Source organism: Lonchura striata, chromosome 5, assembly GCF_046129695.1.
Source record: "Lonchura striata isolate bLonStr1 chromosome 5, bLonStr1.mat, whole genome shotgun sequence".
NCBI lineage: Eukaryota > Metazoa > Chordata > Aves > Passeriformes > Estrildidae > Lonchura > Lonchura striata.
Genome location: NC_134607.1, coordinates 71,755,875 through 71,769,290, shown reverse-complemented (window position 1 = coordinate 71,769,290; position 13,416 = coordinate 71,755,875). Strand labels below are relative to the sequence as shown.

The 13,416-nt window shown below is 53.9% G+C and overlaps 1 protein-coding gene across 1 annotated transcript; it reads right to left on the bottom strand.

The window, feature by feature from the left end:
* Positions 1-7,117: 7,117 nt before the first annotated feature.
* On the bottom strand, positions 7,118-7,578 carry LOC110470958 (calmodulin, striated muscle). The gene has a single exon (XM_021531046.3). It carries the CDS (start codon positions 7,576-7,578, stop codon positions 7,129-7,131), a length of 450 nt encoding a protein of 149 aa, XP_021386721.1. The 3' UTR covers positions 7,118-7,128.
* Between the last annotated feature and the right edge of the window lie 5,838 nt (positions 7,579-13,416).

The following is a 13,416-nucleotide window of genomic DNA, read 5'->3' as shown; positions in this document are numbered from 1 at the left end:
TGGGTGATCCTGAAGGTCCCTTCCCACCCAAACCATTCCATGATTCCATTAAAAAAAAAATAAATAAATAAATCCCCACATTGTTCATCCCCTTCCCAAAACCTTTCATTCCTCATTTCCCAGGAAAAAAAAAACCAAAAAACAGGGAAGAAAAGCTGGGGAATCTTCCCAGAGAAATCTGGGAGGAATCAGAGGCTGGAAACATTCCAAAGAAACCGGGAGGGAAACGATGCTTGGGAAAAACGGGGATAATCCCTTTTTTTTTTTTTTTTTTTAAATTTTAAATTTATTTTTTCCCTAAGGAATTCTCTGCAGCCGATTTCCCCGCGGAATTTCGAGGAGGAATTTTTTGGGAAAATTCCCGCCTGGGCAGGATCGGGATGCGAGCGCCGCTGGGCCGAGCTGCTTCCCGCGGGAATTAAAAAATAAACCGGGATGGAATTTCTCCTTCCCAGCCCAGAGTTGGGAATTCCAGGTGGGAATTTTCATTATTTATCCCCGGGAACGTTTTCTGGAGGGGCAGCCCCAACCTCCTGCTTCTCCCGGCGGGGAAAAAAAAAAAAAAAACAGGGAAAAAATTCCCAAAATCCCGCGGTGAGGCGGCTGAGCTCGTATTCCCATTGAATTCCCGGCTGGAAAAATTCCCGGCAGCTCCAGGGGGGGCTGGAAAAAGGCTCCGGTTGCGCTCAAGCCCCGCGGGAATTCCCGATTTTCTCAGGAATTTTGGGATGGGGAGGTTCGGCGCTGGAATTCCCCCAATGGGACGTGCGGGATTTGGGATTTTTCCCGAATCTCCAAATTCCTTTTCCAGCTGAATTCCAGCCGCTCCCGCCCATCCTGCGCTGCCGGAATTCCCTGCCTGGACTTGCGCCTTTCACGCTCTCGGAATATTTTGGGAATTGGGAGTTTGGAAAAGGCCCGGGCAGCGGGAGCGGGGAGCAGCCTGCGGAATGTGGAGGCAGCGGAGGATTGGGAATTACCTTGGGAATTCCTTGGGAATTACCTTGGGAATTACCTTGGGAATTACCTTGGGAATTACCTTGGGATTGATTTATTTTGGGATTTACCTTGGGAATTCACCTTGGGAATTACCTTGGGATTGATTTATTTTGGGATTTACCTTGGGAATTCACCTTGGGATTGATTTATTTTGGGATTTACCTTGGGAATTACCTTGGGAATTACCTTGGGAATTCACCTTGGGATTTACCTTGGGATTGATTTATTTTGGGATTTACCTTGGGATTCACCTTGGGAATTACCTTGGGAATTACCTTGGGATTCACTTTGGGATTCACTTTGGGATTTACCTTGGGATTTACTTTGGGATTTACCTTGGGATTTACTTTGGGAATTACCTTGGGAATTCACCTTGGGATTGATTTATTTTGGGATTTACCTTGGGATTTACTTTGGGAATTACCTTGGGAATTACCTTGGGATTCACTTTGGGATTCACTTTGGGATTTACCTTGGGATTTACCTTGGGATTTACCTTGGGATTCACCTTGGGAATTACCTTGGGATTCACCTTGGGAATTACCTTGGGATTTACCTTGGGAATTACCTTGGGAATTACCTTGGGATTCACCTTGGGATTCACTTTGGGAATTCACCTTGGGAATTACCTTGGGAATTACCTTGGGATTTACCTTGGGAATTATCTTGGGATTGATTTATTTTGGGATTTACCTTGGGAATTACCTTGGGATTCACCTTGGGATTCACCTTGGGAATTACCTTGGGAATGGGATGGAGGACGGGGAGGCCACCGGGATTGTTCCATCCCAAACCTTTCCCGGTCCCCTGCTCCCACTTTTCCCATTTTTCCTTGTCCCCATCTCCTGGTTTCCTCAGATCCCCTTTTTTTATCCCATTTTCCCCCATTCCCATTTTTCCCCTCCCAAATTTTCCTCCTTGTCCCCTCATCCCTTCTCCTGATCCGACTTTTCTCCGTTTCTTCCTCCCACTTTTCCTCGTCCCCATCTCCCGTTGGTTTTTTTTTTTTCCATTTCTCCCACAAACGGGATTTTTCTCCTTCCACCAATTACCCCAAAAGTGGGAAAACCAGGGAGAAAATTCCCTTTAAAACCGCAACGGAACCATTTCTTTATTCCGGGTGGCGTTTTCCCCTCTCCCAGTTCTTTCCTGCTCCCTCCTTTACCTCCCTCTCCTCATCCCATTTTTCCCCCTCATTCCCACCTCCCTGTCCCGCTTGTCCCCTGAATTCCATGAGGGATAAATGCCAAAAAAAAAATATGAATTGGGAGAGAAACCCAACCCCTTGAGCCCCAAAATCAGGGATTTTCTCCGGAAGTTTTTCCCCATCTGGCACAACCTCGGCCTCAGTGCTGGAGCTGGCCCCGGATTTTTCCCGGATTTTTTCCATCCTTTTGCCCGGCCCTGGATGTTTCCCACATTTCCCCCGCGACAGATTTTTTGGGATGATTGCCGCGGTTTTCCCATTTCTCACGGGATTTTTTTTCCCTCTTCCAGCACCAACCCGAGGGCGGAAAAGCAAAGGAGAAAAATCCCCGTGCAACAGGTTCCCGAAGCGCCGCAGGGAAACGGAACCCTTCCTTTTTTTTCCAAAGGAAATATTGGAAAAACGAGTTTATAAACGGATTTTTGGGCCCCGACCTGGAGCCGTTTTTCCAGACTTTTTTTTTTTTCCCAGACTTTTTTCCTGCAGACGTTTCCCAGGCGCCGCGTCGCGTTTGCTCGGAGTTATCGCTGGCGAGGCAGCCACGGATCCAGAGGGCTTGGAAAGGCGGAAAAACCATGGAAAACTGGGAAAAAAAAATTCCTGCTTTTCCTTCGGGAAAACCTTGGGAGGTCTCGGTGTTGCTTGCCCAGATTTAATTCCTGTTTTTTGGTTTTTTTTTTAAACCTTGCTGTTGAAACGGGATGGAAACGTCTCGGGCTGCTGAAGCGAAAGGGGACGGGGAGAATTTGGGATCGATTCCACGGGATCAGGAAAAAAAATCTCCGGTCCTTTGGGATGGGGGATGCTGGGGGGGTTCCTGAGCTGCTTTTTTTCCCTTAAAAATCCCATTTTAGGGGGAAAATGAGATCCCAGGTGAGCAGGGAAAGGGCAGCGACGGGGGCAGAGTTGGATCCCTGGGTTTGGGTGCTCCCGGAGCCATCGGTGGATTTTTATTTTTTTATTTGTTTTTTTTGGTTGGAAAATACCTGGAAAAGTGTTGGGAGATTGTCCGGGGTGGAGGTGGGAAGAGCTGCCACAGGCTGGATCCGCATTTCCCCTCCAGCCACATCCCAAGGGATCCCCCGGTCACGTCCCGTTCCAGGAGATCCCCGTGTCCCACCCCAAAGCCACCCCAGGGGGGACCTCATGGGCCATTCCATGGATTCCTCTCCTGCCATTCCATGGATTCCTCTTCTGTCATTCCATGGATTCCTCTCCTGCCATTCCATGGATTCCTCTCCTGCCATTCCATGGATTCCTCTTCTGCCATTCCATGGATTCCTCTTCTGCCATTCCATGGATTCCTCTTCTGCCATTCCATGTGTTCCCATCCCGATTATCCCGACTCCAAATCCCACCTGGGATGATCCCCAGGTCCCATTCCAGGTGATTCCTATCCCAAATCCCACCCTGGATGATCCTCCAGGTCCAATCCCAGGTGATCCCTGTCCCAGGGGATTCCCAGTTCCCATTCCAGGTGATTCCTATCCCAGATGATCCCACGGGACCATTCCAGGTCATCCCTATCCCAAATCCCACCCGGGATGATCCTCCAGGATCCATTCCAGGTGATTCCTATCCCAAATCCCACCCGGGATGACCCCGCAGAACCCATCCCAGGTCCAATCCCAGGTGATCCCTGTCCCAGGTGATTCCCAGTTCCCATCCCAGGTGATCCCTGTCCCAGATTCCACACTGGATGATCCCCAGGTCCATTCCAGGTGATTCATATCCCAAATCCCACCCTGGATGATCCTCCAGGACCATTCCAGGTGACCCCTATCCCAAATCCCACCCTGGATGATCCCCAGGTCCATTCCAGGTGATTCCTATCCCAAATCCCACCCTGGATGATCCCCAGGACCCATTCCAGGTGACCCCTATCCCAAATCCCACCCTGGATGATCCTCCAGGTCCATCCCAGGTGATTCCTATCCCAAATCCCACCCTGGATGATCCCCAGGACCCATTCCAGGTCATTCCTATCCCGAATCCCACCCTGGATGATCCTCCAGGTCCCATTCCAGGTGATTCCTATCCCAAATCCCACCCTGGATGATCCTCCAGGACCATTCCAGGTGATTCCTCCAAACTTCCCAGGCTCCTGGACCGAAATGAATTTAATTATTAACCAACGCCAGATGGAATTCCATCGGTCATGGATGTGCCGGGCCGGATCCTGCAATTCCATCAGCTCCTTCTCCTCCAGAGGGACATTTTGGGGATGAAAACCTGGATTTGGGAAGGAAAATCCCCTCCTTTTCCTGCTGAAAAAACCAGGACCATCCTGTCCATCCGTGCGTCCAGCCCGAGGGACGCTGGTGGGAATTTCCCACTGCTCTCCCGAACACCAAATTCGGGGAAAAACGGGAAAACGAGGATGAACTTTTCTCTGTTGTTGACGGAGCTGCCGCGATGGGATCCGGGCTCCCGTTCAGGATCATCCTCAGGAAAAACCATCCCGGGATAAGCGGAGAGGAAAAAATGCTCCGGAAATTAAACAACCCAAAAATAGAAGGAGCAAAAAAAAACCCAAAAAAGGTCAGGCCTAAAAATATCGGGATTGGTGCCACCCTGGAATTTTTTCCGGATGGATTTTGCCGGATTGAGGGATTTTGGGGCTGGATTTTGATGGATTTAGGGATTTTGCGGCTGGATTTTGCCGGATTTAGGGATTTTGGGGCTGGATTTTGCTGGATTTAAGGATTTTGGGGCTGGATTTTGCCGGATTGAGGGATTTTGGGCTGGATTTAGGGATTTTGGGGCTGGATTTTGCCGGATTGAGGGATTTTGGGGCTCGATTTTGCCGGATTGAGGGATTTTGGGGCTGGATTTTACCGGATTGAGGGATTTTGGGGCTGGATTTTGCTGGATTTAAGGATTTTGGGGCTGGATTTTGGCGGATTTAGGGATTTTGGGGCTGGATTTTGATGGATTGAGGGATTTTGGGGCTGGATTTTGCTGGATTGAGGGATTTTGCCGGATTGAGGGATTTTGGGCTGGATTTAGGGATTTTGGGGCTGGATTTTGCCGGATTGAGGGATTTTGGGGCTGGATTTTGCCGGATTGAGGGATTTTGGGGCTGGATTTTGTCAGATTGAGGGATTTTGGGGCTGGATTTTGCTGGATTTAGGGATTTTGTGGCTGGATTTTGTCAGATTGAGGGATTTTGGGGCTGGATTTTGATGGATTTAGGGATTTTGGGGCTGGATTTTGATGGATTTAGGGATTTTGGGGCTGGATTTTGCCGGATTTAGGGATTTTGGGGCTGGATTTTGCCGGATTTAAGGATTTTGGGGCTGGATTTTGCTGGATTTAGGGATTTTGGGGCTGGATTTTGCCAGATTTAGGGATTTTGGGGCTGGATTTTGCCGGATTGAGGGATTTTGGGGCTGGATTTTGATGGATTGAGGGATTTTGGGGCTGGATTTTACCGGATTTAGGGATTTTGGGGCTGGATTTTGCCGGATTGAGGGATTTTGGGGCTGGATTTTGCCGGATTGAGGGATTTTGGGGCTGGATTTTGATGGATTGAGGGATTTTGGGGCTGGATTTTACCGGATTTAAGGATTTTGGGGCTGGATTTTGCCGGATTGAGGGATTTTGGGGCTGGATTTTGCTGGATTTAGGGATTTTGGGGCTGGATTTTGCCGGATTTAGGGATTTTAGGGCTGGATTTAGGAATTTTGGGGCTGGATTTTGCCGGATTTGGGGATTTTGGGGCTGGATTTTGCTGGATTGAGGGATTTTGGGGCTGGATTTTGCTGGATTTAAGGATTTTGGGCTGGATTTTGCCGGATTGAGGGATTTTGGGGCTGGATTTTGCCGGATTGAGGGATTTTGGGGCTGGATTTTGATGGATTGAGGGATTTTGGGGCTGGATTTTGCCCCGCTCCCATCCTGGGAGAGTGAGGGAGACGGTGCTGGGAGCGAGCGTGGGCGCGCTCGCTCTGCCAGGGCCCGCCCGGTTTTCCCGGGAAAACAACTGGGATTGCCAAAATTCCCGGCGCGGGGGATGGGCTGGGGCCGGGGGAGAATTCCCGGCAGATCCCAAATTCCCCACGGAGCAGCTCGGCCCCGTTTGCTCGTTAGCAACGGAGCATTAATGAGATTTTCCTTCCGATTCCTCTGTGGAATGATCCCATCCCAGGATTCCCGCCTCGCTGTGGGGAAACTGAGGCACGGCGAGTTCGGGATTACGGCCAGGAAAGGCGAATCCCGCTCTGCTCAGCTTCGGGATGGGGATTAGGGATAAATCCAGCTTGGAAGAGGGAAAAGGAACCCTGAGATCCTGGGGGTGGAGCCAGATCCCAAACGTGATGAGATGAGGGATGGGGAAGGCCACATCCCGGTGCCCAGCACCTTTCCAGCTTTTTGGGAAGAGGGATGGAACGGGATGGGAAGAGGATGGAGATGAGGAGGGGTTTGAACGCCAGCACGGTGATTTCAGGGAATCTTTTCCGGCAGGGATCCCAAGGGGAAGCTGAGTGAAGCAGCCAGCAGGATGTGGGGGGACGTTTTTATTGGATTCAGGGAATTTTCAGCGGCCTCTGGAATAGCTACAGACACGAGACATCCCATGGGGACCCCAAATCCATCCGCATCCCACAGCTGATGCGGACGCCCGTTGGCGACGCTCCAACTGGGATCAAAGAGGATTTTTCCAACGTGGAGAAGGTGGGAGGGGATGGAGGGGCCGGGGGAGAACCACCGCAACCTCTGTTCCTATGGGGGAAAAAGAATAAAGGAAAAATTTAAAAAAAAAAAAAATTAAAAAAAAAAAGCACCACAAAAATTGATTTTTCCAACCACCAACATGAGGAGGGCGGGGGGGGGGCAGCTAAAATTCGGGGATTTTGGGGATTTTCCATGGATGCTGCACCCCAGGGGAGTTACCTGCGGGACGGAGCCGGCGGTGGCCGTCACTTCTCCGTCATCATCCTCACGAACTCCTCGTAGTTGACCTGGCCGTCGTCGTTGCAGTCGGCCTCCCTGATCATCTCGTCCACCTCGTCGTCCGTCAGCTTCTCGCCCAGGTTGGTCATGACGTGCCGCAGCTCGGCGGCGCTGATGTAGCCGTTGCCGTCCTTGTCGAAGACGCGGAACGCCTCGCGGATCTCCTCCTCGCCGTCCGTGTCCCTCGTCTTCCTGGCCATCAGCGACAGGAACTCGGCGAAGTCGACGGCGCCGCTGCCGTCGGCGTCCACCTCGCCCACCATGTCCCGCAGCTCGGCCTCGCTGGGGTTCTGGCCCAGCGAGCGCATGACGGTGCCCAGCTCCTTGGTGGTGATGCGGCCGTCGCCGTCGCGGTCGAAGAGGGAGAACGCCTCCTTGAACTCGGCGATCTTCTCCTCCGACAGCCGCTCGGCCATGGTGCTGCCCGCCGGCGCGCCGGGGAGGAGACGGAGCCTCCTCCCTGCCCGCGCCTCTCCCTGCATCGGGAGGAGGAGGCAGGGATGGGAATGGATCCAAGTTTGGGAGCTGCCGAAGAAGAGGGACCCAACGGCGCCGGGCTGTCGCCCCGCCGCCGCCACGGCGGCGTGTCGTGGGGTCGGATCCCAGCAGAGCCCCACTTGGGGATTGGGCTGGGGCTTTGAGGTGATTTCCCCGGTTTTAGGGAATTTTTGGAGAGGGTTGGAGCTGTACAAAGGGTTGAGGTTCTCTCCTCCAGGCGCAGGGAGGACGCTGGAGGAGGATCCCCGGGCAGGTCCCGGCGGATCCCGGCGCTCCGGAGCTGCCTGAGTCACCTCCGGGCTGGATCCGGGCTGGATCCGGGCTGGATCCGGGCCGGTGACGTGGGGCTGGGTCAGGGCAGGCGTGCCGGTTCCTGCCCTGTTCCTCAGGGCTGAGCTGAGGGTCTCCCCACTGCAGGGTGGGGTTTACTCATCTCTTACTCGGGGTGTAGCGGAGGGGACAGTGACAAACGAGGGGTGTCTCTCCATCTATCCATCCATCCATGGATTCCATCCACCCATCCATGGATCCCATCAGTGGATTCCATCCATCGATTCATCCATCCATCCATCCATGGATTCCATCCACCCATCTATGGATTCCATCAGTGGATTCCATCCATCGATCCATGGATCCATCAGTGGATTCCATCCATCCATCCATGGATTCCATCAGTGGATTCCATCCATCCATCCATGGATTCCATCAGTGGATTCCATCCATCCATCCATGGATTCCATCCACCCATCTATGGATTCCATCAGTGGATTCCATCCATCGATCCATGGATCCATCAGTGGATTCCATCCATCCATCCATGGATCCATCAGTGTATTCCATCCATCCATCCATGGATCCCGTCAGTGGATTCCATCGATCCATCGATCCATCCATGGATTCCATCAGTGGATTCCATCCATCCATCCATGGATTCCATCAGTGGATTCCATCCATCCATCCATGGATCCCATCCACTAATGGATTCCATCTGTGGATTCCATCAGTGGATCCCATCCATCCATGGATCCCATCCATCCATCCCTCCTTCCTCTGTGCCCACAACAGTCCAGTGACCATCACCAGCTGGATCAAGGAGCTGCTGGACCAGGAAATTCCACGTCAGAAGATAATTTGACTTTCTCAGCTACGGGAAACCGGCACCAGTTGATCCCAGTTGATCCCAGTGAGGAATTGGAACTTTGGGATTTGGAGGGAAACCGTCACCAGTTGATCCCAGTTGATCCCAGTGAGGAATTGGAGCTTTGGGATTTGGAGGGAAACCGGCACCAGTTGATCCCAGTTGATCCCAGTGAGGAATTGGAGCTTTGGGATTTGGAGGGAAACCGGCACCAGTTGATCCCAGTTGATCCCAGTGAGGAATTGGAGCTTTGGGATTTGGAGGGAAACCGGCACCAGTTGATCCCAGTTGATCCCAGTGAGGAATTGGAGCTTTGGGATTTGGAGGGAAACCGGCACCAGTTGATCCCAGTGAGGAATTGGAGCTTTGGGATTTGGAGGGAAACCGTCACCAGTTGATCCCAGTTAGGAACTGGAGCTTTGGGATTTGGAGGGAAACCGGCACCAGTTGATCCCAGTTGATCCCAGTGAGGAATTGGAGCTTTGGGATTTGGAGGGAAGGGCACAACCCAAAAGCCAGCCCAGGGGACAGCTGAGGAGCACCTGAGCAACGGTGGGACAGATCTGGGAGGGGATTGCCCTCCTGGGGAAAACCTCCCACGGAAAAAGCTCTGGGCGCGTGGAACGCTGCAATTCCCGGGAGGAGTTGTGGGAGCCGTGCTGGGAACCCGTCTGGTGAGAGGTTTGGGGGAGGGAGGTCCTGGCAGGAGCTGCTCCCTAATTACCTGATTGCCCACACTTGCTGCTCTGCTCCGGCTTTAACGAGATCCAACCCAAGAAGAGCCCAGGCGAGGCGGAGCTGGCTCGGATCTGCCTGGGAGAAGCAAATCCCGACACATCACCGGGGTTTGGAGGCCTGGGAGGGGGCGGGTGCTGGTTCAAACTGTGGCAGAGGGGTTGGAGTTCAGGATTTGGGGGCCCTGGGCCACCCGGCTGAGGGTGGGGGGGTTGTGCTGTCCGGGGTGGCCCCTGGTGTGGATCAAAGCTGGAATCTGCTGCTTCAAATCCCTGTGACTGGCACCCATCGTCTCCCAGCACATCCCCGTGACCAGCTCCCATCACTTCTCATCCCATCCCCGTGACCAGCTCCCATCACCTCCCATCCCATTCCCGTGACCAGCTCCCATCACCTCCCATCCCATCCCCGTGACCACCTCCCATCACCTCCCATCCCATTCCCGTGACCAGCTCCCATCACTTCTCATCCCATTCCCGTGACCAGCTCCCATCACCTCCCATCCCATCCCATTCCCGTGACCACCTCCCATCCCATCCCATCCCATTCCCGTGACCAGCTCCCATCACTTCTCATCCCATTCCCGTGACCAGCTCCCATCACCTCCCATCCCATCCCATCCCATCCCCGTGACCAACACCCATCACTTCTCATCCCATTCCCGTGACCAGCTCCCATCACCTCCCATCCCATCCCATTCCCATGATCAGCACCCATCACTTCTCATCCCATCCCATTCCCATCACCCATCACCCATCCCAGTCCATAGATCCCATCCCATGCCATTCCATTCCCATCACCCATCCCATTCCATCTCATCCCATCCCATTCCCATGACCAGCACCCATCACTTCTCATCCCATCTCCTCCCATTCCCATGACCAGCACCCATCACCTTCATCCCATTGCTTTCCCATCACCCATCCCAAGTCCATGGATCCCATCCCATTCTTATCACCCATCCCAAGTCCATGGATCCCATCCCATTCCCATGATCAGCACCCATCACTTCTCATCCCATCCCATTCCCATCACCCATCACCCATCCCATTCCATCCCATCTCATCCCATTCCCATGACCAGCACCCATCACCTCATCCCATTCCTTTCCCATCACCCATCCCAAGTCCATGGATCCCATCCCATTCCCATGACCAGCACCCATCCCCTTCCATCCCATCCCATTCCCACCCCAAATCCATGGATCCCATCCCATTCCCATGACCAGCACCCATCACCTCTCATCCCATCCCATTCCCATCCCAAGTCCATGGATCCCATCCCATTCCCATGACCAGCACCCATCCCCTTCCATCCCAACCCATTCCCATCCCAAGTCCATGGATCCCATCCCATTCCCATGACCAGCACCCATCACCTCTCCTCCCATCCCATTCCCACCCCAAATCCATGGATCCCATCCCATTCCCGTGACCAGCACCCATCACCTCTCATCCCATCCCATTCCCATGACCAGCACCCATCCCCTTCCATCCCAACCCATTCCCACCCCAAATCCATGGATCCCATCCCATTCCCATGACCAGCACCCATCCCCTTCCATCCCAACCCATTCCCACCCCAAATCCATGGATCCCATCCCATCCTCATGACCAGCACCCATCACCTCTCATCCCATTCCATTCCCACCCCAAATCCATGGATCCCATCCCATTCCCATGACCAGCACCCATCACCTCTCATCCCATCCCATTCCCACCCCAAATCCATGGATCCCATCCCATTCCCGTGACCAGCACCCACCACCTCTCCTCCCATTCCTTTCCATCCCTGTGACCAGCACCCACCATCTCCCATCCCACGGATCCCATCCCATCCCATGGATCCATCCATTTTGAGGCCAAGGTGAAAACCCAGCCCTTGATTCTGTCTGTGCTTAACTGCGCCTCACCCATCAGGATAATCATCCCAAAAAAACTTCCTGCCGGTGCTAAAATCCCAGGATTTAGGGCCTAATCCCGTTTACAGCCTCGGGGTGGGCTGTGGGGTAGGACGGCGATCGGGAGCCGCCGCCGACGCGTTTTTGGCAGCGGAATTTCCCGGGATGGCTCCACCCGGAGCTGGAAAAGTTGCTGCTTTGGGGAAGGAGGGTCCTGTTAAAGCCTCACTTGGAGCTTTCCAGGCTCCGGTGTCTGGCTTTGAGGGGCCAAAAACAGGGAATGAGGGGGGAAAATTCCCCCAATCCAGGAGGTGAGAAGCTTCCAGCTGGAGTCTCCCGGTGTCTGGCTTTGAGGGGGGAAAAACAGGGAATGAGGGGGGAAAATTCCCCCAATCCAGGAGGTGAGAAGCTTCCAGCTGGAGGCTCCCGGTGTCTGGCTTTGAGGGGGGAAAAACAGGGAATGGGGGAGGGAAATTCCCCCAATCCAGGAGGTGAGAAGCTTCCAGCTGGAGGCTCCCGGTGTCTGGCTTTGAGGGGCCAAAAACAGGGAATGGGGGGAGGAAAATTCCCCCAATCCAGGAGGTGAGAAGCTTCCAGCTGGAGGCTCCCGGTGTCTGGCTTTGAGGGGCCAAAAACAGGGAATGGGAGGGGAAAATTCCCCAATTCAGGAGGTGAGAAGCTTCCAGCTGGAGGCTCCCGGTGTCTGGCTTTGAGGGGCCAAAAACAGGGAATGAGGGGGGAAAATTCCCCCAATCCAGGAGGTGAGAAGCTTCCAGCTGGAGGCTCCCGGTGTCTGGCTTTGAGGGGCCAAAAACAGGGAATGAGGGGGGAAAATTCCCCCAATCCAGGAGGTGAGAAGCTTCCAGCTGGAGTCTCCCGGTGTCTGGCTTTGAGGGGGGAAAAACAGGGAATGAGGGGGGAAAATTCCCCAATCCAGGAGGTGAGAAGCTTCCAGCTGGAGGCTCCCGAGGCGGCTCGGCTGCCAACACCAGCCCAGATGTGCACAGCTGTGTCTGGGCTTGCAGCTGCAGCCACGGCGGGGGGCGGGAGGGGGATGAATTCATGGAAAAAGAGAAAGTTGGGAGGTGGAGAGGGAAACGGCTCCGACAGGAAAAGCTGCGTGGGGCCCCGCGTCCCTGCACGAGCCCAGACTGATCCCAGGAGCGGCCGTGGGGATGGGGAGGAATCCCCCCAAATCCTGCAAAAACCACGCCGGGGTTTAGTGTGGAAAATGGGATTTTGGGGAGGGTGGGCTTGGGGTCAATCCCAGAATGGCTGTGAGGGTTCTGGCGCTGTTGGGAGTAAAATTTGGGATTTGCTGGTTTGGTTTTGACTTTGCTTCCATGGAGATTCCCAACTCCGAGGGCGAAGCGAAGGGCGGCTCCTAAAGCTGGAGCGAAGGGACCCCGATGTCCCCGTGGAGAAGGGGCTGGGATTGGGATGTGGGAATTCTTGGAGAGGACTCTGTCCCACCTGGGAACCCTGGAGGCGGCAGCCGCACTCCGGAGCTGGGCGGATCCCAGGGCAAACGGATCCGGGAGCTGCTTACCCAGGGCGGAGGTGCCACGTCCATGGGCACGGACACGTTCCCTGTCCCTTCCTGGCACAGGGATGTCACCACAGGCTCCCCTCCACCCTTGGGAATTTTATCCTGCTGTATCTCAGCGTTCCACACCCATGGGATGGGGGGTCTTGGCTCAGCAGACACAGAGAGCTGGGATCCCATGGAATTCCACGGGAGGAATCCAGGAGAGCAGGGCTTGTTTAGTCTGGAGAAGGGAGGGCTGAGACGGCTGCACATTCCTGCAGGAGGGACGGAGTGGGGAGAGGAACCAGCAGGAGTTGTGGGGAATTATTTAAAGGGAATTACTTCCAAAGGGAATTGAGGATTTTTGGCCGATTTGCCGTCGGCTGCAGGATGAGGAGACAGATTCAGCCCTGCAGACAATCCATGGGATTTCCTCTCCCTGGGCTCCAGCAGCT